Consider the following 24,886-nt stretch of genomic DNA (forward strand, 5'->3'; position numbering starts at 1 on the left):
CATCTATTTGATGTGATCCCACGTGAACAAATCCATTGCGGAATTTCTTTGAAAAGGATGGATCTGATTGAGAATGTTATCGAGCTCTCTTGATGGATAGCTGCGCGGTGCCATCCATTAACCATGAACGATAAAAGTCGAACTCCGCACCAAGGTTTACTCTTTCTTTTTATCGGATTGGAATCGACGTGTCCGAGTCCGCAGCATCTGAGCTCGTTCCTCAAGGGTCATTTTGACTTGACTGCCCATTGGAATCAGACATTTGGCTAGATGCATGTAATCCTTCTGCAATAGCTTAACGGTGATGAATATGTAGTCAACGTTGCGAAACACCAAGGCCCCTTCTTCCGCGTAGCGTCCCTTTTGCTTGGTAAAGGCTACCGGGTGACCTCTCCAGTGTCGATGGGGATTCAAGTGATGCGAAGTATGGTAGCCATCATTGAAGGAGAAACGATTGCTCTATCTGGAATCAGTGTAAACGTTCAGGTCTGATTGATTCAGGCGACTTACTGGAACATCGATCAGTGTAATACTGGAGAGGAAGTCTGAGTAAGGATCTTTGGGATCGATGAAGGCATGTTGGCCCCAGTTCCCCACCATGAGACCTACTCGCATGACCATCAGTGGGAGAATTAACGTGAAGAGCGTTGCACGAGAGTTGCCATAGTTGTAGAGTAGATAAATCATTGCATAGTTGCTCAGCTCCCAGAAGGCGGCTCTGGCGGCATGCTTGGTTTGTCCTTTTCTCGCAAAGTACAGCGGAAGGTCGAACCATATCAGGAAGAAGAACCGGCCGACATAACACGAAAAGTCAAAGACACTGTCACGATCATACCACATAGTCGTGCTCAGATCGTTGGGGCCGTTGCCTTCGACATGATGGTGTTTGATGTGGTGGTAGTAGTAAGAGTTCCATGTGTGCCCGTGAAGAGGGTCCAATAAGTAGGGAAAGAGGACGTCGAACAGATAATATTTAGGGGACAAAATTCCATTCATATGGATGTGTTGGTGCTTCATCAAGGTAAAAGCTCCACAATAGAAGAGCTGGAGGATCCAGTGCAAGATGCCATGAGTCCACGAGAAGTGGTAGTGCAACAGAAAAGCGCTGGGTACCAAGGTCGTGAAATACAGAATAAGATGTGTCAACATGACCACATCAGTCTTGAAGCGTACCACGCCTTGAGCCCAGCTGATATATGGCTGGAGCACATATTTTTGCACAACAGAAGGCAGTCTTGCTTGGAGCACAGGCATGTCCCAGGATTGGAATATGGTGGGATCGAAGCTAGGATGTGAGGGATCATTGAGATCTCCCAACTTTTGGATTGTCTCCTCAGTGGTGAGTTGGTCTCGCCCAGACACTGCACCTCGGATGCCTGTTAGCCGCTTACTGCATTAGGACTTTAGCAGGGGAACATGCATACCTTGAAGGTTGGCATCTTCAAGGATATTGTCGATCACAAGATGGTCTGGGAGAGTCAACTGAGGATCTATAAAAGTAGTAGGATCCATATTGGACATGTTAATGGACCATCAGGTCTCGATGTAGTCTGCAGCGCCGCTTTTATTGAAACGCCGTTGTTGTCGTTGTCCTATTTGACCACCAACAGACTCGGACACTAATACTACTAGCGCGTTACTATATCACGTGACCCAGATTAGTACCTGTCATGTCACGTGTATCTTCACCGCCCTCATTTAGGTAGTCTGGCCAGCGATCAGTCGCGGCCTGAGGTTGTCATAAGATCTGGTTGCGATAGCGTACAGGGGCTTGACGACAACCGTGCCTGTAGAGATCGTTGTGGAGAAGCCGGTGCAGCTATCTGGGTTGACGGGTCAGCAGGATACCCCGAAATTAAATGAGAGAATGGTATTTCAATGCCAGTTGGGGAAGGCATGCAGTCCTTAGAGATATCCGTCATGGATCTAAGTAATTTAACTCCAGAGGGGTCGTTCTTGGGGCAACGGATTCATGGGTGAACATTTCTGTATCTGGGAATAGGAATGGAAGAGCTTGTGGGCTGCTCACGGTGATCCCGTTTGGTGCATAGGCGCTGACATAGGGCCTGCTCAGTTGTGTTCATTGATTGGAGTGCCATAAGCTAGTGCTTACTGTCTGCAGAACTCCAATGAAGCCACTTAACGACGATTAACCTCCTACAAAAAAGAATTCTCTTCTCCAACCAGTCAGACAAACCGACCGTATTGATGAAAAGGGTCTTCGCGTCTATTGGGGGTTGTGTAAGCCCGATGACACTGTATGGTAGGACATGTGTAAGCACAGAGGCCTTTCCACAGAATCCAAAGACTAGATTAATATCTCGTTCCTTAGAAAGGTTTTCAGAAATTAAACTGAAAGGAGAAGATACTACACTTTATCTAAGCTACAAGGGCAAAGAAAGTGTTGGGGAAAAGAAGAGATCCAAGTCGTGCAGGAAGAAGAGGTATTTATACTCGAGGCAGAGACACCAATGGTAAGCGAGAAAGGAAGTGACTCATTGTTCAAGGCAGATATAGACATAGCTCCCTCATAATGATATCGACATTTGGAAAACGAGAGTCTTCAGCTCCTGGTAATAACCACATCCGAGAAGAATGACCCGAATCATGCAGCAAAGGCGCTATTGGTGACAGGACTGCCGGTATTCGTATGAAACATTTGTCATGCATACACAGCCCAATCAGCATGTTGCTATAGATAGGTTTGTCTTCTCAGGTCCGGTGTATCCACGAATACTTATCGATCCTAGACGCTATTAGGCCCCTGGGGCAAACAAAGGGCCTGCTACATGAGGGAATATGTATATTTGCAGGAACTTTCATGCCGTTCCTGAATATGCCTCACTACAATATGCAAGCCATGACTCGATCTTCCTTTATGGCGCTTGTTGCCTTGCTTCCTGATCTCTGCTAGCTCGCCCGAAGCCCGAGAAAACACTTTTCTATTTGACAATGAGCCTCACTAGTTAGTGTGAAGGTTTGCGACAGTTGCATTCCTTTTCAACCAGGAACTCCGATTCGCGCTCGCGAAATCCCCTTCCACGACAGCGCCCACAATCCAAGTATTCGGAGAAAAGCCCTGTTCCTTCGCAAAATTCGCATTCTGTGCGTATAATTTCCGAGTCATAATCCTCATAGTGGCCAATTCCATGGCAAACTTCACACTTCGGATCAGGAGCTCCATCGGAGCCCTTAAAACTGTCGGAGGCACTCGCGGACATTTTATCTCTCTCTGTTTCTTTCAGTGTTAGTATGCTATATTTTCGATTCATAGAGTAGTCTTACATACAATTCCCGAAACCGCAGTTCAGATAGGAAGAAGTCTGGCTTCTTGGTTGTGAAACTGGGGGATTCCCTGGAGATGACCGGGAAGATAGTGACTTGATGAAGCAGGAATAGATGGAATTGTATGGCAGTATTTATGCTACCTGGTCTCCATGGAACTGATCTGTAGCAAACAGCTTACGACAACTGGAAGCAAAAAGAAACCATGATAATAGAGTGGTATCAATGCATGCAGGACAAGGTCGGCACATGGTTGGGCCATTAATAGCAAGCTATTGTTTGCTGACACTTTAGAATTGGGACAGTCTCGTTGTCTAAAATCCAAATAATTGTCAAGCGCTGAGCGTCTAACAATCCCAGCTGACATGACAGGTTACACAGTTTGTCATGTGACAACTAATGATAGTCTTCCTCCTCTCGCTTCGATATTCATACCATTCCTCCGGCTTCTCTCGCTCACTAGAACAATGGAGCCAACTAAAAACAAGACCGAAGGCTCGGAATATCCGCCTGTGCGGGTATTAGTCCAAACCTTGATGCATTTGGTTTCAGGAACCGACAACATGAATAAATGCGACTTTATATTCAACCGCATTTGCCAGCACCGGTGGAATTGCGATTTCGAGCCTGGAAAGGTCCACCGCTGCGCTACATATAACGATGTATTTGCCTTTGCCAATCGATGCTACTTCTTCCTACTCGATGTCGGCAAATCTGATAATGATGATGATGTGCCTGTCATCTGCTATGAGTGGACAGGAGAGTCTCTGTACAAGAATTGAGTCATTCTACTAATATACTGGTTTAACTAATATTAACTGCGCAGAGTTCCGATGCCACAATTACTGTAAAATCCGAAGATACAGACAAAGCTTAAAGAAGACTTTCCATTTACGTGGCGACCACGTAAAAGCAAAAGGCCTTCAAGACGCAGAATTATAAAATCAAAACTTTACAGTGAAGATACTCTTCTCAATGAGGACTTGGAGCATATGAGGGGACACCCGGAGGACCTATGATTGCTCAAGACCGATGTTAGGCCGAGATTCTGGCCGAGATTTGTGCCTGTAGCCAATTATCGAAAACCTCAAGGTGTTCCAGACATTGAAGATCTTATCGCTGCGCCTACTACCCCTGAGACCGCTCTCCCAATTCTGTGCGCTGGAGCCTGGGATCTGGACTCAGATAAATATATACAGATGATATTTTATAGAAATGGCGTGGACGAGGTGAGATTTTTCAGATTCGACGCCTTTTCAGATACACGCCGCTGAGACATTCACAAACAGATGTTTTTGCGCCGTATATTCGATGCACGTACAAATATTACTGCCGTAACCCAATGGAAATCATTGGACCTCGAGAAACTCGGCCAGATATGCATAGACAGTCATGATGCTAGTCAGGACCAGCAGAAGACACAAATTATAGCCCAATTCGATCTGAAAATCACACTCACAACACATAATGTTACGACATATAACCCCCAATAAGCCTCTAGTTCCTCTGGACCAGCGCAACTTGCATGAAGACCTTAGGAGTGCTTATAGACCACATACTTACACCGTCCGGCTGGAAAAGGGTATGCGATGCATGCCTAGAGCGGCTTATGAGAGCATGGCGGCCTCCATGTATTCACAGTCATATGCATATCGGCTGGTTTTTGATAAGTCGCCATGTCCACTACGATTTGGACGGACGGATACGGAAGAAGCGCCTGAGTCACTGTTTCTGGCGCTTGCGGAGTGGAGGGAGATTTTGCAGGTCGTTGCCAGTGCCCAGTGATGCCAAACCAACCCAGGAGAGCTATTTTTGGACTGATGCTTTATTTTTCCGGTGTGACTTTCTGTCATGCTGGTTTGGAGGGAGGGGGCGGACAATCAGTGGAATATTTATCCAAGCACTTAACACTTGCATCTCCCCATATTGGTAACTTATTCATGTCATCTTCACATTTACACGGACTGGACTTCCCGCAACTTGATTTACATATTTATCGTTCGTATCTTGTACAAACCCCTTCTGGATTTTTGCTTCTACAAAGACTGGAACACATGAAACTGTAGTTGCTGTACCGGCAAGTACTGACAAAGGACTTGTCTATGTAGGGCTGCGATGGTGCCGTATGGGACACATCTACTAAAAAAATTGGATATATACTGCTTTGACCAGCATTCTAGTACATACGACCATAGGGTGTGGAAAACAGGGCTTCCCGTCCGCTCAGCCGTACTTAAGCCACACGCCGGCCGGTTAGTAGTTGGGTGGGTGACCACCAGCGAATCCCGGCTGTTGTATGTTTTTTGTTTTCACCAGACTCGCCTTGGTTTATTTGTCAATCGTTCAGCAGTAGAAGTAATAAGAGAAAGTTGCCCGTAAAGTTTTCTTGATCTCACGTCTTATTAAGTCATGATCCTTAGTTATTTGCTTGTTTTCATTATATTTTAGGCGCTTAGTACATATACTTTTGAACAGCAAATGCACCAAATACGTCTAGTCTCAACGTGGGCCTTGACTGTGCGATCATGTCTCTTCAACATCATGCATTAACGCAGCTTTTAAGTCTGCTGCTGAGCACAGAGGAAGGGCATCAAACTGCCGGCGGCTACTATGTGATGTACCCGGTACAGGGGAGTTGGGCGGGGGTATGATAGCACAAGCGTGGATGACACTGAAGTGAGTGAGTATCCAGCGATATGGGTTATAATCAGGGTTTGTGACGGTGGCTGAGAAATCAGTGATGTATTGTTTGCAGGCCTCTAGGGCTTTTTGCCTGGAGATCTGGGGCCAGCGTGCGGATCGTAGGGTGGTTGATATACTGGACTTTTGCAATAATGTCTGATGATTGACCGAACCCTAAGAAGAAAAACGGACAAGAAAAATACCAATGACTAATCCACCCCTGAAGAATGCGACGTTATAAACAGTTCGACTCCTAGCTCTTGACCTTAGCATTTCTTCAATTGCGGAATCGAGGTCGAAATGGCAGGTGTTCTAGAAGACGTTGCAATTATTGGTGCGGGAGTTGGTGTAAGTGCTTCGTGCTTTATTGCTCCCAGTACTCCGTACCTTACCTTTCTATACCAGGGCGCTGCTATGGCTATTGCCTTACACCAAAGATCCATCCCATGCCGAATCTACGAGACCAGAAGCGAAGATGCTCAGGCAGTTGGCAGTGGAGTGACTTTGGGTCCCAATGGCTGTCGGGTACTCGACAAGCTCGGTCTCTTAAAGCAAGTCGCTTTGCGGTGTTTCCGATCAGAAGTGCATGAGCTGAAGGATGCCGAAGGAAACACTAGCGGCAATTCTAACCCTGTTACAGAGCAGCTCTACGGATATAAGAACCATCGCCTTTACCGCCAGGTTTTGATCGACGAGATGAAAGTGAAGCTCAAGGAGTGCGAGGTTCCTGTTGAGTATGATGCCAGATTTGAAAAGGTCGTTGATGAGACAGATGGCAGTGTTACATTCCTGATCAATGGCAGGCTGGAACGAGCTACCCTGCTTATTGGGTCTGATGGTATCAACTCGGCTGTCCGCAAGCATGTTACCTCGGAGCTACCCGAGTACATGGGCCTGGCATCCGTTTACGGCCATGTGCTAACAGACAAAGTCCCGTGGCCCAGCAGAAGTTTTAACAAAAACTCTACAATTCAAGACAGCCCTGGAGCATTGTTCATGGCCCCCGAGGTACCCGACGGCTCTGAGCTGATGGTCGGCAGACAATTCGCCCACCCTCCACTTGACCGTGCAAACTGGGAAGCTCTAGCAAACGACAAGGACAAACTCTGCGCTCTAATCTGCAAGGACTATGACAAATGGCACCCCCTGGCCCGGTCCATTCTGGACCAGATGGGGATAGAAAGAAACGGCCTGCTGCTCTGGTCTTACCATTGCATGCCAAAGCTAGCACGGCGGTGCTCCCCCACTGGACGCATCATTATCATTGGCGACGCGGCACACGTTATCCCGCCTTCTTCAGGTCAGGGCGTCAACCAAGCGTTTGAAGACTCTCATACGCTCGCCGTGTTGTTGAGTTCGTTGGCGCCGAAGATGGACCTGAGCGAGGCGCTGGACTTCTGGCATGGCTCGCGTCAGGCACGCATCGACGGGATCATGAGAATGACTGATGCGATTAACAAGAAAAGACTACCCGTTGGTCAGCGATCTGTCTGTGGGGAGACAGATGGGGGTCATGATCAGCTCTCGGTGGACGCGATGAAGTGGCTTTTCGTGCCCACGACGGAGGATGATATTGCCGCATGGATTAGTTCTCACGCTTAGCCTTGAACCGCCGGGTGTATTTAAGAAGAGATTTTAAATGAAAAACTATGCTTCAGTAAACCACTATTGCTCTTTCCATCAAGTTCATCTTTTTATTGAACAATGAAGTAAAAAGCTGCTGAATGAAGAAGTGATTGAGCGATGTTCATTTACATACAGTTATCTATATACTCTCGTAATTCATCTACGCAACGAAGCCTCAACCAACTTCCGATACCCACTAACAGCTTCCTCGAGGTCGGCAATGGTGAGAGCTTCGTGATCACCGTGAGCAACAAAGATAGTTCCCGGTCCATACAGGTATCGCTTAACCTGCTTGCCATCACGGTTAGGATGGACAACCAGATTCGGTACATCGGTACCATAGTTTACGGTAATGACCTCGAACCCCTCAACATCTGTATCCATATCTTGAGGGGAGTAGGCTTCCAGACGGGCCGCAAAGTCCGGGTAGACACTCTCGCCATCATCGCCGGTAGCATTGCTAATCGCGCGACGGATGATCTCTCGTGCCTCATCGGGGGTCCCCGCCGCCAAACGAACGGCGACATCCGCGCGAGCAGCAGCGGGAACGACATTCGTAGCGACACCACCCTCCACACGACCAATGTTGACAGTAGTCTTGCCGTATTTCTCACTAGACGGAAGCCCACCCTTCTCAACGGGAATCGACTCGCCTAGTTGATCGACGCGCAGCAGCGCAGGAAGAATAGCAGAAACGGCACTCTGTCCGAGCCACGGATACCCCGAATGCGCAGCCTGACCCTTTGCAACAATCTGGAAGCCCAGCATGCCCTTGTGCCCCGCAACAAGGGACAGCTCGGTGGGTTCCCCGAAGATATAAGTGTGATAGGGAGATGGGGAGGGGTTGAAAGAAGGTGATTTGGAAAAGGCCTGCATGCCGTTTCCGCCGACTTCTTCGCCAACGACGAAGAGGAGGCCTATGGGAGCTGAGGGGTCGTGTTTGAGGATGTCGAGGGCGGCGAAGATCTGGGCGGCGACGCTGCCTTTGGCGTCTACGGAGCCGCGGCCGGCGATGCGGATGTTCTTTTTATCATTGCTACTGGTGTTGTCGACGCGGGAGAGAGAGTATGGGATGAATGGCGGGACTGTGTCGATGTGTGATGTGAGGAGGATTTCAGGGTGGGAGCGAGAAGCCGGGTAGGCGAGGATGTTGAAGCGCTTGCTGCTCTCGCCGTCAACGGGTTGCTTGGTAACAGTAAAGTCCCGTTCCTCGAGGAAGTTCACAATGAAATCGCCCACGTGCGATTCGTTACCAGAGATAGATTCTATCTGGACGAGATCACGATGGAAGGAAAGAAACGGAGAAGCATTGATAATATCGTCAAGGGAGCCCATGACGCCGCTGTTATCGCTGCTACTGCTTAAACTGAGCGGTGATTGAAGTTGGAGATGAGGAGAGGCCGCAGCAAGGCTGGCCAAGCAAAGAATTGGCACGTGGGATCTCATCTTGGGTGATTGTCGCCGTGGTTGGAGCAGTGACGTTTCCGTTTTGGGATGGGATGAGGTTGGAGTGAAGTCATGTCACGTGATGAACTCTATCTTGCATTCCCGAGTATGGAGAACGTACAGCTACTTGTATGTACAAGTATGTGGGCGGGTCTGTACAGAGTACTTACAGAGTACAGTATGGATGTTCTAATCGGTATAGAGCACGGTGAATTAACCGAGAGAATCCCGCATTGCCGATTACGGAGCTATGTAACCATGGATTCTTTTCTTCTTGAAGGATTTTTCTTGCTCAGAGCCATGGAACCGAACGTTGATCTGCTGTCACAGCAGTTGGAGACGAGTTCAGGTTGGAGTTTGAAGTACAGATCAATTGGAGAATTAGATAACTCTAGCAGCTCTCTACTACTATGTACAGGTCATAGTGGTACGTAGTATACACATAGTTATCATAGTATTATTGTACACCGTTCAAGCCCTGTGTAAGAATGAACGTACCGGTATGTAAACAATACTCTAATTGGTCCCCGGCCACGGGCTGCCATGATCCGGTCCACTGGGCCAGTCTAGAATACCTGAACTCTTGCTATTTTGGGGTTAGCGGTATCGTGTATTATGACTTCATCGCACAAATACGTTATTATATACAGAATAGAGCAGATAGACAAGTACTCTGTATAAATACAATATATAGAGCAGATAAAGTACAAGTACAATATAGCAAGACTACAAGTACTCTGTACAGAGTAGAATACAAGATACATCACAACCAACCACCGGGGTCTCTCCGCTGCACCAACTGCATCCGCGGAACGGCCGGGAATGGATACTCGCGTGTCAACGTCCAGTGGATATCGCGATTTGGTTGGCGAAGAAAAAAAAGAAAAAAGAAAAGAAAAATTAAAGAAAGAATTCAGAAGAGAAAAGAAAGTAAAAAGAACCAGTAACAAGCTTAGAAAAAGTAGCGTTGTTTGTGGTGGCTGACACCGCTCGGTACCCAACCGCAGCGTCGGTGACTGTCCTTTTGCATCTATCATCTTCTTTCTCTCTTCTCTTTATCCCTCATCCACGCTTTTACTCTGCTGTCAATCCAGATTGTCCACGTTGCTGTTGGCTCTTGTACTCTACTCTCTGTACGACTCGTTCACCGCCACGTCTTTTTTTTATCTGCGCTTCATCGCGCTTTGGCAGAAAAAAGAAAAGAAAAGAAAAAAAAAAAAAAGCAGAACAGCATAGACCATGTCTCTTATGACGGTCAGATTTTATTGATATCCAATACAATCCCTCTGACTGTCTTATTTTCTCACGTTATTTCTTTGGACGTTGAGAGTCAGTCATAGCTATCATATCATGTTGAAACTTTCTCAATTACTCGACGCAAAACGTCGCGATAGTTCCGAGACGGCTACTGCTGCTGCTGCTGATCCATCGGCGATTTCCTCTTCTCGCTCGATTCAGTCGCCTGGAACTACAGACTCCTCAACTCCCGTGTCGCCTGCTGTTTCGCTCTTCTCGTCTAAAGGCCATGCGCGAGTCTCCAGTTCTGTCTCTTCTCTTGTCCCCTCTCCCGGTCATGGCAACTCGATGGAGAGTGCGACCCGAGACCATGGTCTGACTGGTGTTAAAGAGGAACCATGCACAGGTGAAGCAAGGGATCTTGAACAGGAATATTTCCGTATGTTTATCCTCACACTTTTCTGCGACTTTGGAAAGAAGAAAACACTAACTTGTGGCAGAACACTTTGATCAAGGCTTATCCGTCGAAAACCCATACTTCTCCGCCGTCGATTATTTCGGTTGCTACGATCTGACCGATGCCAGCATGGAAATCCCCCATTCCCCCAAGAAGCGACGTCCCGATAGTATTACGTCCACCAAGGGTCTTTCTCGCATTAGCTCGCGCGTCTCAACCATATCCGGTCGCTGGAGGTCCCGACAGTCGGAGGATGTAGACCGCGATGCCTCGTATCCGGATAACTGGCGCTCTCGCACTAGCTCCACTGCTTCGTCTGCCCTAGTCAATCCAACTGGGTACCCAGTTGCGCGCATCGACTCCACCGTCATCCCTCCCTCGCCTGCCCGGACCATCTTCGAGGAATGCATCAGTGAATCGGGTGTCCATCCAATCGATACAGGCAGTACCAATCGTCAGTTCCTTGAGGAGGAAGGCGATTCCACTCACCAGGCTAGCACTCCATTGCTGCCACCGTTCATGGGAGACGATCCAATGGCTGCTGCTGTTGCGGGAGTGACCTCGCCATTGGAGTCACCAACAGTGGCGGACATTTCGGATGACGTACTGAATCTCGACAATTGTGCCTCCGCCGCTATTCCAGCTTCGTGGAAACCATCGGTCACAATTCCCTCGCCGCCTTTGTCGTCCCAGCCGTCCATGGCCTCATTCCACAATCGCCCGAGCGCCAGTACGATGCGCTCCGTGTCAGACGGACCGTCTCCCTTGTACATGTCGGACCCCAACGACGAGTGGGCCAACAAGCTGGGACATGCGAATTTCACCATCCACCCAGCTCCGTACATGCCCGACACCTGCACTATGGATTCTTTCTGCCAATTGCGGGATGACTGGGACCTTGCGCAGTGCAATTTCGCCAAGCATCTTGTCCGCACCGGGGAACACTACGGTGTCACATCCAATATCTACAAGCTGACCGAGGCCAAGTGGGGCGCCACAAACCGGGAATGGAAGCGCCACCACGAAGCTATGCACTCGCAACTTGAAGAGATTCACGGACCTACTTTGAGCTTGACCGAATCTCACTTCGGTCCATGCGACCAAGTCAAGATCCCCCGTCTTCACGACAACAAGTTTCCAGAACTGGGTGATGGCGAGATCGTCGGTCCTATGAAGAGTCTCCCTTGTCAGCCGCGACCTTCTCTGAAGCGCAACTTCTTCAAGTTCTTCCAGGATCTGATCGGACGATCCTAGTTCCTTTTTCCCATTCTTTCTTTCATCTCACTCATTAACGACATTTCATTACGAGCTGGCCGGCGTTGGTGCAACTTTTGTGTCATATCAATGAGCGTTTCTCTTACTTGAAGCGTGTGTGACGACTAATGTTTTTATTCTATTTATTTGTGATATCTTGTCTCCATTTGCATGGTTTACTTTACTGATGACTGATGACTGATGCCCCCGAACCTCGACCATCGATGGACTGGCGACTACTTACTCGCCTCCATCCTGCATTCCTTGATGGATCCTTTTCTTTCTTCGTTTCTTACTGATATGGCATGGCATGATTCCCTGTATTGACTGCATTATTTATAGCGCATTTACTACGAGATAATTGTTTATCTATCGCTAATGATTATCATGTTTCATTATTTTATTTATTACAAAAGTAATAGCGGGTTGAATCCAAAAAACAAAAGGCATTCTTTTCAAGCATTTATCATCTGCATATACCCATGTCCTGTATAATAGACTTGATTCGCTTCTGTTGTCATTTATTCCTCAAGTAAATAGTCTTATGTAATACAATTACATACCATCCATCTAAAGCGCGTCCATATTGGTATCAAACACGTAAAACAACACTTTTCCCATGCCCCAGGCATAATAAAACCGAAACGAAGAATCACTAATAATACTGACTCCACAACCTCTTCTCCTCGTCCCCACCACGAAACCGGAATTCAACTCGGATGATATCACTAAGTCCCTCGTCAAGCGAGGGCTCCTTGAAGCGTCGGCCGAAATCCCCGAATGCGATGCCGGGGAGGAAGGTTCGAGATTCGGGGTTCTATTATTATACGTATTAGTTGTCTTCTTCCTATGTGAGTTGGGGAGGGTAGGGAAGACGTACCAGGGTGCGATTTACAGCACGCGCGGCGTTGTTGTGCTTGCACAACTCTGGGGAGGCGAGGAACAGAACGCAGCGGATGGGGATCTTGAGGTCTTTTGCGAGAGAAGTCCAGTGTGCCCGTGTTTCTGGGTCGGCGTTGGTATTATCTTTTTTCGTTAGCGTTAGCAGGGTTTCATTTTATTTCAATGTGTAGCTGAACGATGGGTAGTAGAGAATGGTGATGCGTAATTAGGGTTCTGACGAATACACAGTGTCCTCTGTACACTGTACCATGTTGCACGAAGCAAGCAGAGAAAACAAGGGCGTAAAACATACCGACAGCGACAGACTTCCCATCAGTCAGATGTTCTCGCGCGACTTTGAGGCATTTAGGTCGCTACACGGGTTAGCTTGTGTCTCTCGTGTCTCTGTTGGCCGGGGGAACATACAGATTTGAGAATATCCTGATTTACACGCTTGTATCCCAGCGGCTCGAGATTATTCCAGTAGAACGTTGACTTCCCAGCCCCAGGGCTGCCGCAGAAAATGACTAGCTCGAGAGGATGTAAACGGGTAAAAAGCGGAGGGTCTTGTTCACCAGTGTGTAGGTATGAAGTAGGATCAAAGGTCTTCTCGAACGCTTCCGGAGCCTGGTTGAGGAAGAATTCCTCTGGTGTCTTGAAATCTACCCCGATGTTCACGGCAAATCCCCTGGTAATAGTCAGCTCAGATGATCAATAAGATATAGACTTTGAAAACGAAGACCAACCTGTCCACCTGCGAGTGATCCCCCGGCCGGCCAGCGGCATCCCCGACGAAGAACGAGCTCTTCAGATCTACCCCCGACACATCCAAATCGTAATCCTCAAGGAACTCCCTCCACATTCCCAGCCGGGGCTTGCGGTACTCATCACTTTCAGTCGCCGCGTAGACGCTCAACGGGACATCCAGATCGTTTAAAACGGCGGTAACCTTTTCTTTGAAGTTGTTGTAGCTTTTCGACTCCGTAGCGCCTTTCTTCAAGCTGATCTGTTTCTGGTTCGAGACGACGACGACTTGGTATCTGCTTCGGTTAGCGGTGGACTCCAAGAAGATTCCTATAAGCAAACGTACCCCTCCGAGTTTAGTTCCCTAACGCGAGATGGTACCGAGGAATTCCACCATTTCCAGTCCTTTGGACTTCTCGCAAAGGTTGCCCCAGACGCCGACGTGATCAGAGTAGAGTCCTGCGGTTGTCAGCACCGTGTCCAATCCTATCTGCTAACCAAAACCAAAGCAGCTGACCAGATCAAATGCAGCGATTTTCTGCTTCTTCTCGGCCGACGATTCCTGCTGCTGCCCCGAGTACTTTCCGACAATCAGGGTGTTGTTGACTATCCGCCAGGCGAGGGAGTCCGGCTTCTTTTGAGAGACAGGGGTGAAGAAGTTGGCGGCTGATTTCTCTGGAGATAATGGTTCATTTGATTAGTCTTCGATTTGCGATCCTGCGCGCTTGGATTGAGTCTTACTTGTGACTGTCGTCTTCGTCGTCTTCGTCGTTGTCGCCGCGGTTCTCTTCAGCGGGGGTGGGGAGATGGCGCGGGTGGGGGACGCCGCTCTCTTCGCGGCGTTAGTCCCCGCCATTTTCAGCATATGCGAATAATTATGGTAAATTGTTAGTCTTAATGAAAAAAATGAAGCAAAGGAACCAGGTCGACGGAGCTTGCGGAGTGGAGGCGGAATAATCAGACGCGCCGCGCGTGGTTAAGCTTCACGAGGTCACATGCTTTCCATATTACCCATCACGGTATTGATAAACAGCAACTCTGCACTGTAGATGAGCTAGATGAGTTCGATGATAGTAGTATTCAGTAGATGACGGCAGTACTCATTAAAGGAAGAAGACAAATAGAGAGGTCTGCCGGACAATCCTCCGTCCTGGTCCTCTATTCACTACATGTACGATGTGGTTAACTACGGGCAGTATTCCGTACAGTACCAAGGATCAAGCATGCTTATTTGCTTGTCTAAACTCAAACAGAAGGGGTATATAACAGGCTTAAAAAAAAAGAAAACGGAAAGAAAAGCGAGGTCACTTTGCCCGCGTGTCCAATGAAAGTCGATCCGCCTGCTCCAGCCGAACGGCCGACCGAAGCTGCTCGCGAAGACCAAACAAATGCTGCGATGCAGTCCTCATCGTCTCCTGGTTTCCACCGTCTTGGACTGTTATGGCGGCTTGCAGCACGTAGCTTCCACTCTTGTCCAGCGGCGTCATCTGCTCGAACGGAGGCAATTGCTGTCGAGGGGCGTGAGGATCCGAGGACTCCGAGGGATAGTGAAGAACTCGATGTAAAAAGATGACAATGTCGTTAAGAATAAAAATATCACCTTCTACCACGTATTCGGTGACAAAACTGGAAAGTATCAGCAATGATCATATGCAGAGAACTATGGCCAGACTAACCCATATCCCCAAGCATTCATGGGCTCGACGATGTCGCCTTTGGGTAGACCGGCACTGGCCATTAAGCGAGCAGTGACTGCGGACCGAGTGCCCGCTTCGGGAATATCCCTGAACTCAAGTTTCCAGGATTGGCTTTCATAATCATAGCTCGAATGAGACAAGGAATCCTTCTGGGACTCGTTAATGCCCGACATCGCCGCATCGGGATCATCTCCTCCTTCTCCGCGGGTAACTCCAGCAGTAGCAAAGTTCTCGTGAAGAACCGGACCGACGACTTGCGTGTAATACATGCCACCGTTTAACATTTTATTCAATCGCTGCAGGTCAACGCCCTGAACATCCTGGCTAGCACCGACGCGAGTCGTAATCACACCAGGTTTGCGATAGGCCTTGAAGATCAGACGCCGTTCGAGACGGTGGCGAGGCTGCATAGCCGTCAATCCGGCGAGTTGTTGTCGGAGCTCATGATGTTGGTGGAGTGGGACGGAGGCGAACAACAACAACTCGTGCATGGTGCAGCCAATGTCGTTCGTTGGTGGAAGGAGGGCCGAAATGGCTTGTTTGTGGTGGAATATGGTTATGATATGATGAAGCTTCCCAGGTCGTTACCCAACAGGGCTAGTGTGTCGATCATGTGATCCGAGCCAAATCCGGAGAATGTCGGAGGTTGGAGGTTTATCAGGGCTCAAAATGTGTCAAAGTTTTCATAGCCATCAGGTAAAGAGCAAGATAGTAGTACAAGTCCGTAGCGCACACCACCAGAACTTGGAAACGCACATGATGCAGAATCAGATGATCTGGGGAATTTGAAGTAACAATCCCCGAATTTCTTATCACTAATCAGGCCTGGTCTTCCCCTCCTCTTCTCTTCTTTTCATTCTTCTCCTCTATTTCTTCCCTTCATTCTTCTCTTCATTCCCCATCTCTCTTTCTCTAATACCATTTCCTCACTCTCTCTGTTGCATACAACGCGACTCCAACTGTTACTCAACAATTTCCACCCTCACTAGCTCCGGAATAATAGCTACCCACCACACAACACCCACCGCGGTCGGATCGGACGGGACCGGACTGTCAAATTTCTCCCTTTTCCAATTCACCATCTTCTGTGAACATCTACATTCAACATACTCGATTAAATCGAACTCTTAATCACCTTAATAAATCACAATGCGCGCCACTTTCGCTCTCCGCAACGCCGCCCACACCCCTCTCATTCGCTTCATTGGCAAGCGTTCGGTGCCTCGTAAGTCCTTTCCCCGCTGCCATTGAGTGACACGCAGCTAATTCTGAATGAATCAACAGAATCGGTAGACCACAGCCCTCGTGCTCACCCCGCTTCGCCCACCGGTGCTCTGCCCGACTCGTTCGCTGCCTACCGCAGCAAGGCCCAGCAGCACGGTCCTCTTGGACGTGCCTCGTTCAGCCAGGGCGCCATCGGCCGTGCCCCGGGTGCTTCGTTGGGTCCTATCCAGCCCAAGGAAGGTCAATTCTTTGACCGCGCTGAATTGCCTTCCCGCTTCCACCGTCTGCCATGGTCCGAGGCTGAGATTGAGGCCATTGAGACCGGCGGTGCCAGCCTCTGCAACTAAAATATTTTCGACGCGCGAATGGGCACGAATATGATGCGAGGGATGTTTTATGATAAGAACAATGGTCACTACTGACTGGCCATGGGTTTTTTTTTTTTTACGTCGGCGAACACGATTAAGGGGGGATGTTGAATCTATACGTGGGGCATGATATATTCGTGAACAGGAGAACGTCATGCTTATTACCTTTTCTTCTTGCTTGTCTTTGTCTTTTTTTACGTTCAAGTCATGGCGCTGGTGGTTTTGTGTTTCTCTTCTTAGCGGTATTTTTTTTTTTTTTTTTTTTTTTTTTTTTGGATTCTGGAATGTCTTTTTATGCTACTTGGGCGGATACTATCGGATGGTTTTTCCATTTGTGATGTACGGGAGGAATGCCAGGGTTTACGGAATCGCGTACATACATTCTTAGCGGAAATTTACTGAAAAGTTTGATTAATGCGGTTGATTGCACATGCCTCGAAAATAGGATCCCAGTCAAACCGTTAACGGTTAACCATTTAACATGTGCGCGTTCACGTGCCTCCTGCAGCCGCGTACCAATTGACTTCATTCTCGGCATCATCAACGTATCAAGTAACCGGATCACGATGGCCTCTAATAATCGGAATGCCATCACTTTGATTGAAACGGATGAAGTCAATCACCCCACCGCGACGTATGTCTACACAGAGTCTCAGAAACAGAGCCGCAATGGCGCACAGACAGGGCGGATTGACCACATTGTAAGTGAACCTGGATCCGATACAAGATGTCACTAACAATGTCAGCCTCCAACCTCAGCACCCTCGTCATGGTCTCGAGCCAAGTTAATGAGCTTCCTGGGGGATGTCTTTCTCCCGGCTGGTTATCCGCATAGCGTTACTGATGATTATCTCCCGTAAGTCAACGTACATGTACTTGTTGCACTGAACTAACGAATCTAGATACCAAATATTCGTGAGTCTTCCATACCCAGCACCAAGGGCATGCACCAATAACCCAGGACTCTCTCCAAGCCTTCAGCAGCTCAATCGCCGGCCTCCTAGCCTCCAGAGCCGTCCTACAAGGTCTCCCCACCTCTTCCACCTCCCCAAAACTCAACCCTCCATACTAAAGAAAACTAGGCGTCGGAGTCGGCAACCCAACCGCAACCCCAACAGCAGCGCTCCTCCTCTCCACCCTCCAAGACACAGCCTCCCGCCTCGCAACAATCGCATTCGCCTACCGCATCGGCACAGCCCTCGAGCCAGAATGCAAGCGGTACCGCTTCGCCGCGGACGTCTTCAATGACCTGGGCATGGTGCTGAATTGTCTGTCGCCGATGGTGCCTGCTGGTGTTGTCAGGGTGGGTGTGTTGAGTGCGGCGGGGGTGTTGACGGCGCTTTGTGGTGTTGCGGGGGGGAGTAGTAAGGCGACGTTGAGTGCGCATTTTGTTAGGGGTGGGAGGGGGAGTTTGGGGGATGTTAATGCTGTATGTCTTTCCTGCCCCTGTAGTCTGGGGTTGTTTGGCTGGTAAGGCCGCTGCTGACTGGGTATAGAAAGATTCATCGCAGGAGACTATCATCTCGCTTATTGGGATGCTGGTCAGTACCCTTCCTCCTTAACGATAGACCAAACTACTAACGATATGCAGACTGGCTCCCTGATAATAACCCACATAACAACCCCCATAACAACATGGATCACCCTCCTTACCCTGCTAATACTGCACCTATCCCTAAACTACCTCGCCGTGCGCTCCGTGCAAATGACCACGCTCAACCGCCAACGCGCAAATATCCTCTTCTCAACGCTTCTAGGTTCAGATCCTGCCCTTTTATTTCTGACATTGGGCGGGGGGATGGGAGCCCCGTTGCAGCCACAGACTGATATACAAGAAGAGAAAAGGAAATGGAACCTCCTAACACCAGCACAAGTCTCCAGCAAAGAACTTATCTTCGAACAAGATGAGATATTAAAATGGTATTCCAACAAAGCAGGACAGGTGGTTACCCTCGGATACGCGAATATCGGCATATCAATCAACCAATTCCTCAACAGCACCGACCACAATCTTTTACCCAATCTGACAACCATCTTCACGAACGAGTCATACATCCTCTATCTATCTTCTGTCACCACTATTGGTACAACTACTAAAGTGAAATGGACTGCGAATATCCTCCTGAAACAATCATCCACGCCGCACTCGCAGCTGAAAGCGTGGATGCATGGGTTGCTTGCTGCGCGGGTGATTTCGTCCTCGTTTCCAGTTAAAGAGAAGGGCGGTGATTATGATGATAAAGTACTGCGAGTGATGGAGCAGACGTTGACTTTCTTGAATCATGGAGATAGATTCGAGGAGTATTTATCTGCGCTGAAGGAGTGTGGATGGGAGTTGGATGTTGCGTCGTTGGAGACGAGGCCGGGACGGAGGGTTTCGGTTGCTTAATGTACCAGGAAGTTGGGACTTTTCTTGTGTTGTACAAAGTAGTGAAGAGAGTAGAAGGGTATCTAATGGGTATTCGCATGATACTATCTAGTAAGACAAGACAAGACATTCATATGCAACAACATGATGAAATGCCAACATGCAGTCCCAAAACAGGTAAGACGAGGTAATATTAACCTCGCCGCAAATCAACACCAACGCCAGCCTAACGAAAGGCCACCAGGTCCAATGTAGGACCATGCTCTATCTATAAGTATAGAAATCTTTTTCAAAACAAATGCAAACCAAATCGCTCGCTTGGTCACCAAACGCCAACCAAATAAAAAGTATCCAAGGGAAAATAGAAACAAAAGAAAGCGCCGGAAATGCACAATGCGTTCACTCATATCCAAAAGAAAGGGCAAGCATGGCGAACGTCGCTCATTATATCTAAACAAGACCAGTCGTGTCGTAGAAATGCAAGTCAAATCATTCCCTCTATAAGCGTTGAAGCGTGAAGTGTAGTAAATAGATACCGCAGCAAGAGCACTGCGGCAGGTAGTAGTCAATCATCCATGCCGAAGATCTTCATGTCGCGATTCGCGTTCCCGCGCTTCTTGAACCCCAGCATCATGGACATCTTCTTCCATGGGTTCTCGGTGCGGTTCTTGGGGCTCTGGCTGAGGAACGGGAACGGGTCGGTCGATGGCGGAGTAGTCGGCGGAGTCATGAGTTCTCCCATGCTAGCGTTAGACCCCGAGTCATCGGTGAGAGAAAGGTCATTGCCACCAGGACTCGGCATCTGACCACTCCGGTGACCAGACTTGCCCAGACTGGTCATCATGCTGAGGCCAAAGTTGGACTTGCTGGAGTGGCTGCTGGCCACAAAGGGCGATCCAAGTTCCTTGGCGGATGATGGGGGAGTCAGACGCTTCGACTTCGAACGAGACCGCTTCTCCGTGTGCTGTTGCTGCTCTTCGAAGCTCGACTTGCCCATCACCATCACACCGTCGTCGCTGGGAGGGGAGAACTCGGACGAGTACGAGGGCATGCTGTAGGCGGATGTTGAATGGGAGTTGAGGAAGGGCATGAAAATCGACTCCTCCATCAGTTCGTGTGTCAACTTGACGGCGACGTCCAGAACCTGTGGGTGAGGCGGGGGGTTGACAGCGGCCTGGCGGAGGATGTTGTCGCGCACGTCGCTGGTCACGTTGATCTCACGAGGGGAGCCGGGGAGAATGTACGCCGTCAAGAGTCGCTGCCACAGCATGCACAGGTGCTGGCATTCGGGACAATCGATGTTAGCGGATGGGTATTCGCCCAGCTGGTGGGTTACTGCTTCAAAGGTCTCGCGGTACCGCTTGGCCTCGAGAGTGAATTCAAGAGTTTCGAGACAGTGATTCTGAGAAAGGTAGGCCATGAATGCGCTGAGAGTGTACGGTGGAGGGGCGGTGTTGGCGAGGACTTGTTCCAGCGACGGGCGCATCGAACAGTAAGCGCTCCGGGGAACGGAAAAGCTGATCGGTCGGGATCCCGACGAAGAGTCCATCTCTTCGTCGAATTCGCTATCGGAAGAGGACAATGTGGGAGAAAGTTCGGGAGTCGAGCTGGGAGAGTGATTCCAAAAGGACCGAGGGGGGTTGTTTTGAGACTTCTTCAGCAGCATTTCGGTCGGTATACCGTGGCTTGACTTCCGCAGGGGACGGTCTCCGGGATCCTCTCCGGGGGGGGTTATGATGTTATAATTATATATGCGTATGGATGCTTGCTTTGACTGAGTCAAACGATGGCGGGAGACTTTAAAGTGAAACACCACGGGTCGGGCGCAATAGTAGTAGGACTTATAGGCGGCAACGAAAGGAATCCTCCAGGGGGAAAAAGAAAGAGGAGAAACGCCGGGACAAGGAGATTAGTTAGTTGGACGGAGATGCCGGGTGAAGTGGCTAATGTACAAAGAGTGAACAATAAGAGAAGAATTGTATAGGTCTGGCAATATCAGAACCAAAACCGAAAGTCAAGAAAGAAAATAAGAAGGGAGGGGAGCGGAAGTTGAAATACAAGCAAAAGCGTACAAAAGCGCATCGATCGCTGCGAAAAGCGACTTTTGCATTCCCACTTTTTTTTTTTTTTTTTTTTTTTTTTTATACAACAAGAAAAGAAAAGAAAAAGAAAAAAATCGATACCTCGGTGTATGTATTAATCTCTTCAGACTGTCTATATCTTTTTTTTTTTTTTTTTTTTTTTTTTTTCCCTCTCTCTCGCTCTGCGGATCCACCGAAACGACAGGATTCATTTGATACTGTAATCATTACCATACCGTATCCGCCCCACCATGACGATACTTTCCGACGAGCCAGAGATCAAGGATGTTATGTCCAAGTACTGTACTCTGTACTGCACATACACAAACAAAATCATAGCATTCTACAGAGTACTCTGTACACGATATAGCATATAACATGATAACACAGTTGCTGTAAGAACAGGAAACTAACGCCCCTTCTAGATGGTGTGGAGTCATACAGGATTTGGAAATGAGGGCGCAGATGTAGCTTATTGGCTGGATCAAGCGAGAGGAGAAAGATCTTCGCAGTGGGTCTTAGTCATGCTGATAAGAAGGCCCCTGAACACTGCGCTTTACAGAGTACAGAGTTACTGTACTAGCACTTTACAGAGAATGAAATAGGATACACCGGAGTACTTGTACATATATACAGATAATTGAATAGGATGAACAGGATATTTGTGAATATACAAATACTCAGAGCTCAGTAGTACTCTACTTAGTATAGAATGTTTCCCGTACTACATACACCATTGAAGTATCAGTCAATCACCCCATCCAGTTGTTATTTTCTATCATGATATTCCGACCACCAATCGACCCCCTGATTGGCTCCTCACTGACAGGATCTGCGTGGCGCCAAGCCACCAAGCATCGCAAGGGGTTCTGCTGTATTTCCATAGTACAAGAACAGATAGTGACGGAGACCCCGGCCTGAATCAGTCAGGCAATCAAAGTCACCGGGTCGATCTGCACAAAGAAACTTTCAGTCTGAGGTAAAGTAGAGGTAAAGCAGAGGTAAAGTGCGAGGATACTACAGAGTATGTAGTCATGATACTCTGGTACAACCACCATAGAGTAAGTTTAGCGTACCGTACTAGTGCGCAGAAAACCGGATTTCCTTGATTTAGCTGTACGACGGAGGATGGAGTAGTCTCCGGTCTCAACTGCTGATTCGAGTCTAGTTCTCTGCTGCAAGGGCTGCAACCTGCATCGGCCGCGTGTTAGCTCTTTACTACAAATACTGCTCTGTATGTGTATGCTATGTACTCCGTACTCTGTATCATAAAACAATACAAACCTTCTAGAACACGCCAGCTCAGAAAATTCCAAAAATAATGCGTTGGATGAACCGTTGGCCGACAAAGTACTCTGAGTAAGGGAGCGATTACAGAGAGGCAGCGAATGACACCTTGGCGTCACATTCTGGAAAAGAACTTGCGTGGACATACCTCACCGTAGCCAATCAAAGTACGAATAGTGGAGAGTTTGCCGACGCTGAAACGTAAAAAAAAACCCGCCCCGTGCTCACGTGAGATTGATTGACGGGTTGTGGTTGGAGGATTTGTTCCAGAAGCTTTGCCACCCGGGTCCACCCGGTTGTCGGTGATCCTCGGGGCCGACCAAGAGACTTTTCCCAATTCAGGAAGGTGCTCTGCGGTGGTTATTTTCCGATCGATCGATTAGTCTCGAGTCAGTTGATTTCTTCTATTCTGATACTCTTTTTAACTCTACTCCGTACTCTAACTCTAACAATTAATATATGAGTTGATCAAGTTCCATGGTCTGATCAATTAGGATTTACCGGATTTACATCAACGTCATAGCACCCTTGCATGGTGACTGGCTCAGACTCTCATGATGTATGCTTGATCAGTGCATCGACGAGTTTCATCCTTTCCACCTTTGTTCCTGATGGGTTACACCGGAAAAAAAAAACTTCAGTATTTTTCTAGAATTTCACTTGTATCACATGATCCTCGAATCTGGCTGCCTTCGTTTTCCTTGTACCGTATTCTGTCAAAAATACACCTTGGCATGCGAGTCATTACGCTCATTCGGGGCAATATCCGAATTCACACATTCGTGCATAATAGAGCTTCCCATATCGACCAGGGCCCTGGTCTCGATTTCGATTCTAGCTAAACGTAAAGTGCGGAGAAGGTCAGCTTTCCCTTACTTTAACGGTTGGACTGCAGCGGTTGCACCACTGTTCACTACGGAATACTATGTCAGAGTATGTATGATGAAAGCTGCATTCCCCACGAGTCTCACATCAGTCGATCCTCCGCAGCATATCATCATATCATTTGTTCATCTGTTGCCTGTCAAGGCACCACACCACATCACTACCGTGGATTACTAACGCTCTAGACTTCGATACAGTAGTACTCAGACTATGCAGCGTGGATCACGCCAATCAATAATAGAAAGTACCTCTCCGCAGTGATGCAACTACTGTACTAGATTCAATATCGCTCAATTAGCTTTGGTGCTCCCTGGTTCTGGCTTTGAGGATCCCGTGAATATCCAGAGAATCACCGGGGATAACCGATGGCCACGATGTGTCACCATGCCAAAACAGAGTGTATGACAGAAAGCTTAACAGTTGTATTTGGTACCAATAACACAAGCCTTGATTGTATGCTTGTAAAGTCAACAGATAAACACAATTATATATTTATAGTACTACCAGGCGATGTCTATTACGCTACGATGCCAGGGTCATTATCTTCCTGTCGGTATACGAATAGAATAGAAAAGAATGCAGATTTTTGAACCCAACTCTCTGCAAACAAAACAACAAAACTAAACACAAACTGTAGATTAGCAGAAAGGAACAAACAGCAGCAGCACCAACAAACAAGACACAAAAGGCATATATGAAACAGAAACGCAACGCCCTGCAGAGACCAGTTATCTAATGCAGAGACCAGTTATCTAAACATGGGCCGTTGCAGGAACAGGCAAAGATAACAGAAAACACATGGCAGATGCAATGCGCTTAATCCCGGTTAACAAACAGAAACAGAAAAAGACAGCCACTGGCCGCTTTGCATGATTGCATGATCAACTCCGATGGAACTCAGCTTTTTTCTTTTTTCTTTTTTATAGAGGCACAATTGAATGGTATATGCTTCGCTGTAAACAACCCCGGGCCAATTATCGACGATCGAAGAAAGGCAATAGAAGGTAAAGAGGCTCGAAAAACAAACAGAGAAACAAGTCGGAGAGATCATGTAACCGGCGACAAGATGGAAGTCTAATATTAAATGTAGTTCACGCCAAACAAGTATAATGAGATGCACAAGAAGAAAAGCATAGGAATCCTCAAGTTCGCCGTTCCGTATCCATAGCACCATAAACGAGTGAGATGATATGAAGAAATATAGGAGACAATAGAAGAAAAGGGAAATGGCCGCTCTGCTGATATTCGAGTCCGCTCAGATCAACTTTCCTTGGCTTCGCGGATGAGATCGGCCAGAAAGACGTCCTCTAAACTCCGAGACCCAGTCATGATTATAAAAAAAAAAAAAAAAAAAAAAAAAAAAA

At 48.0% G+C, this 24,886-nt stretch overlaps 13 protein-coding genes across 13 annotated transcripts; 6 read left to right on the plus strand and 7 right to left on the minus strand.

Annotated features, from left to right (window-relative positions):
• Positions 1-156: 156 nt before the first annotated feature.
• Positions 157-1,512, minus strand: ASPGLDRAFT_31241 (uncharacterized protein; the record flags this gene model as incomplete). Its single annotated transcript, XM_022544031.1, has 3 exons — positions 157-459; positions 511-1,361; positions 1,425-1,512. 3 exons carry the CDS (start codon positions 1,510-1,512, stop codon positions 157-159), a joined length of 1,242 nt encoding a protein of 413 aa, XP_022406217.1.
• A 999-nt stretch (positions 1,513-2,511) lies between these two features.
• Positions 2,512-3,585, minus strand: ASPGLDRAFT_41582 (uncharacterized protein). Its single transcript, XM_022545440.1, has 3 exons — positions 3,290-3,585; positions 2,751-3,233; positions 2,512-2,702 (listed from the first exon to the last, which is right to left on the minus strand). The coding sequence occupies exon 2, from the start codon at positions 3,219-3,221 to the stop codon at positions 2,967-2,969; it is 255 nt and encodes an 84-aa protein (XP_022406218.1). The 5' UTR covers positions 3,222-3,233; positions 3,290-3,585; the 3' UTR covers positions 2,512-2,702; positions 2,751-2,966.
• A 3-nt stretch (positions 3,586-3,588) lies between these two features.
• ASPGLDRAFT_262828 (uncharacterized protein) lies at positions 3,589-4,468 on the plus strand. Its single transcript, XM_022543545.1, has 3 exons — positions 3,589-4,054; positions 4,112-4,352; positions 4,403-4,468. Exons 1-2 carry the CDS (start codon positions 3,651-3,653, stop codon positions 4,134-4,136), a joined length of 429 nt encoding a protein of 142 aa, XP_022406219.1. The 5' UTR covers positions 3,589-3,650; the 3' UTR covers positions 4,137-4,352; positions 4,403-4,468.
• Positions 4,469-4,484: 16 nt separating this feature from the next.
• Positions 4,485-5,393, plus strand: ASPGLDRAFT_63031 (uncharacterized protein; the record flags this gene model as incomplete). The annotated part of the gene is made up of 4 exons (XM_022548610.1): positions 4,485-4,514; positions 4,575-4,754; positions 4,801-5,049; positions 5,352-5,393. 4 exons carry the CDS (start codon positions 4,485-4,487, stop codon positions 5,391-5,393), a joined length of 501 nt encoding a protein of 166 aa, XP_022406220.1.
• Positions 5,394-6,267: 874 nt separating this feature from the next.
• On the plus strand, positions 6,268-7,569 carry ASPGLDRAFT_115416 (FAD-dependent oxidoreductase; the record flags this gene model as incomplete). The annotated part of the gene is made up of 2 exons (XM_022539688.1): positions 6,268-6,315; positions 6,373-7,569. 2 exons carry the CDS (start codon positions 6,268-6,270, stop codon positions 7,567-7,569), a joined length of 1,245 nt encoding a protein of 414 aa, XP_022406221.1.
• A 180-nt stretch (positions 7,570-7,749) lies between these two features.
• ASPGLDRAFT_115069 (M20 family metallopeptidase) lies at positions 7,750-8,928 on the minus strand (the record flags this gene model as incomplete). Its single annotated transcript, XM_022539656.1, has 1 exon — positions 7,750-8,928. The coding sequence occupies one exon, from the start codon at positions 8,926-8,928 to the stop codon at positions 7,750-7,752; it is 1,179 nt and encodes a 392-aa protein (XP_022406222.1).
• Positions 8,929-10,389: 1,461 nt separating this feature from the next.
• Positions 10,390-11,986, plus strand: ASPGLDRAFT_63034 (uncharacterized protein; the record flags this gene model as incomplete). Its single annotated transcript, XM_022548611.1, has 2 exons — positions 10,390-10,714; positions 10,776-11,986. 2 exons carry the CDS (start codon positions 10,390-10,392, stop codon positions 11,984-11,986), a joined length of 1,536 nt encoding a protein of 511 aa, XP_022406223.1.
• Positions 11,987-12,450: 464 nt separating this feature from the next.
• Positions 12,451-14,696, minus strand: ASPGLDRAFT_262948 (putative DNA 3'-phosphatase Tpp1). The gene is made up of 8 exons (XM_022543546.1): positions 14,354-14,696; positions 14,130-14,287; positions 13,959-14,071; positions 13,615-13,908; positions 13,295-13,556; positions 13,182-13,242; positions 12,867-13,012; positions 12,451-12,803 (listed from the first exon to the last, which is right to left on the minus strand). Exons 1-8 carry the CDS (start codon positions 14,475-14,477, stop codon positions 12,642-12,644), a joined length of 1,320 nt encoding a protein of 439 aa, XP_022406224.1. The 5' UTR covers positions 14,478-14,696; the 3' UTR covers positions 12,451-12,641.
• A 220-nt stretch (positions 14,697-14,916) lies between these two features.
• Positions 14,917-15,800, minus strand: ASPGLDRAFT_63036 (mediator of RNA polymerase II transcription subunit 18; the record flags this gene model as incomplete). Its single annotated transcript, XM_022548612.1, has 2 exons — positions 14,917-15,238; positions 15,289-15,800. 2 exons carry the CDS (start codon positions 15,798-15,800, stop codon positions 14,917-14,919), a joined length of 834 nt encoding a protein of 277 aa, XP_022406225.1.
• A 329-nt stretch (positions 15,801-16,129) lies between these two features.
• Positions 16,130-17,091, plus strand: ASPGLDRAFT_263965 (alpha-ketoglutarate dehydrogenase subunit KGD4). The gene is made up of 3 exons (XM_022543555.1): positions 16,130-16,534; positions 16,594-17,016; positions 17,067-17,091. Exons 1-2 carry the CDS (start codon positions 16,459-16,461, stop codon positions 16,878-16,880), a joined length of 363 nt encoding a protein of 120 aa, XP_022406226.1. The 5' UTR covers positions 16,130-16,458; the 3' UTR covers positions 16,881-17,016; positions 17,067-17,091.
• Positions 17,092-17,467: 376 nt separating this feature from the next.
• ASPGLDRAFT_31248 (RUS1 family protein) lies at positions 17,468-19,290 on the plus strand (the record flags this gene model as incomplete). Its single annotated transcript, XM_022544032.1, has 7 exons — positions 17,468-17,602; positions 17,648-17,757; positions 17,804-17,816; positions 17,863-17,926; positions 17,984-18,330; positions 18,398-18,442; positions 18,493-19,290. 7 exons carry the CDS (start codon positions 17,468-17,470, stop codon positions 19,288-19,290), a joined length of 1,512 nt encoding a protein of 503 aa, XP_022406227.1.
• A 544-nt stretch (positions 19,291-19,834) lies between these two features.
• Positions 19,835-20,935, minus strand: ASPGLDRAFT_63039 (regulator of G-protein signaling domain-containing protein; the record flags this gene model as incomplete). The annotated part of the gene is made up of 1 exon (XM_022548613.1): positions 19,835-20,935. The coding sequence occupies one exon, from the start codon at positions 20,933-20,935 to the stop codon at positions 19,835-19,837; it is 1,101 nt and encodes a 366-aa protein (XP_022406228.1).
• Positions 20,936-24,230: 3,295 nt separating this feature from the next.
• ASPGLDRAFT_264092 (uncharacterized protein) lies at positions 24,231-24,886 on the minus strand. The gene has a single exon (XM_022543557.1). It carries the CDS (start codon positions 24,694-24,696, stop codon positions 24,349-24,351), a length of 348 nt encoding a protein of 115 aa, XP_022406229.1. The 5' UTR covers positions 24,697-24,886; the 3' UTR covers positions 24,231-24,348.

The sequence above is a fragment of the Aspergillus glaucus genome (assembly GCF_001890805.1).
Source record: "Aspergillus glaucus CBS 516.65 unplaced genomic scaffold ASPGLscaffold_1, whole genome shotgun sequence".
In the NCBI taxonomy this organism is placed as follows: domain Eukaryota; kingdom Fungi; phylum Ascomycota; class Eurotiomycetes; order Eurotiales; family Aspergillaceae; genus Aspergillus; species Aspergillus glaucus.

Coding starts and splice junctions, on each gene's coding strand:
- ASPGLDRAFT_41582 (XM_022545440.1), bottom strand. CDS start 3,221: ATGTCCGCGAGTGCCTCCGACAGTTTTAAGGGCTCCGATGGAGCTCCT.
- ASPGLDRAFT_262828 (XM_022543545.1), top strand. CDS start 3,651: ATGACAGGTTACACAGTTTGTCATGTGACAACTAATGATAGTCTTCCT. Junction 4,055..4,111: donor GAGTGGACAGGAGAGTCTCT/GTACAAGAATTG, acceptor TTAACTGCGCAG/AGTTCCGATGCCACAATTAC.
- ASPGLDRAFT_262948 (XM_022543546.1), bottom strand. CDS start 14,477: ATGCTGAAAATGGCGGGGACTAACGCCGCGAAGAGAGCGGCGTCCCCC. Junction 14,072..14,129: donor AAATCGCTGCATTTGATCTG/GTCAGCTGCTTT, acceptor TGACAACCGCAG/GACTCTACTCTGATCACGTC. Junction 13,013..13,181: donor TGGGAAGTCTGTCGCTGTCG/GTATGTTTTACG, acceptor TAACGAAAAAAG/ATAATACCAACGCCGACCCA.
- ASPGLDRAFT_263965 (XM_022543555.1), top strand. CDS start 16,459: ATGCGCGCCACTTTCGCTCTCCGCAACGCCGCCCACACCCCTCTCATT. Junction 16,535..16,593: donor TGGCAAGCGTTCGGTGCCTC/GTAAGTCCTTTC, acceptor ATGAATCAACAG/AATCGGTAGACCACAGCCCT.
- ASPGLDRAFT_264092 (XM_022543557.1), bottom strand. CDS start 24,696: ATGGTGCTATGGATACGGAACGGCGAACTTGAGGATTCCTATGCTTTT.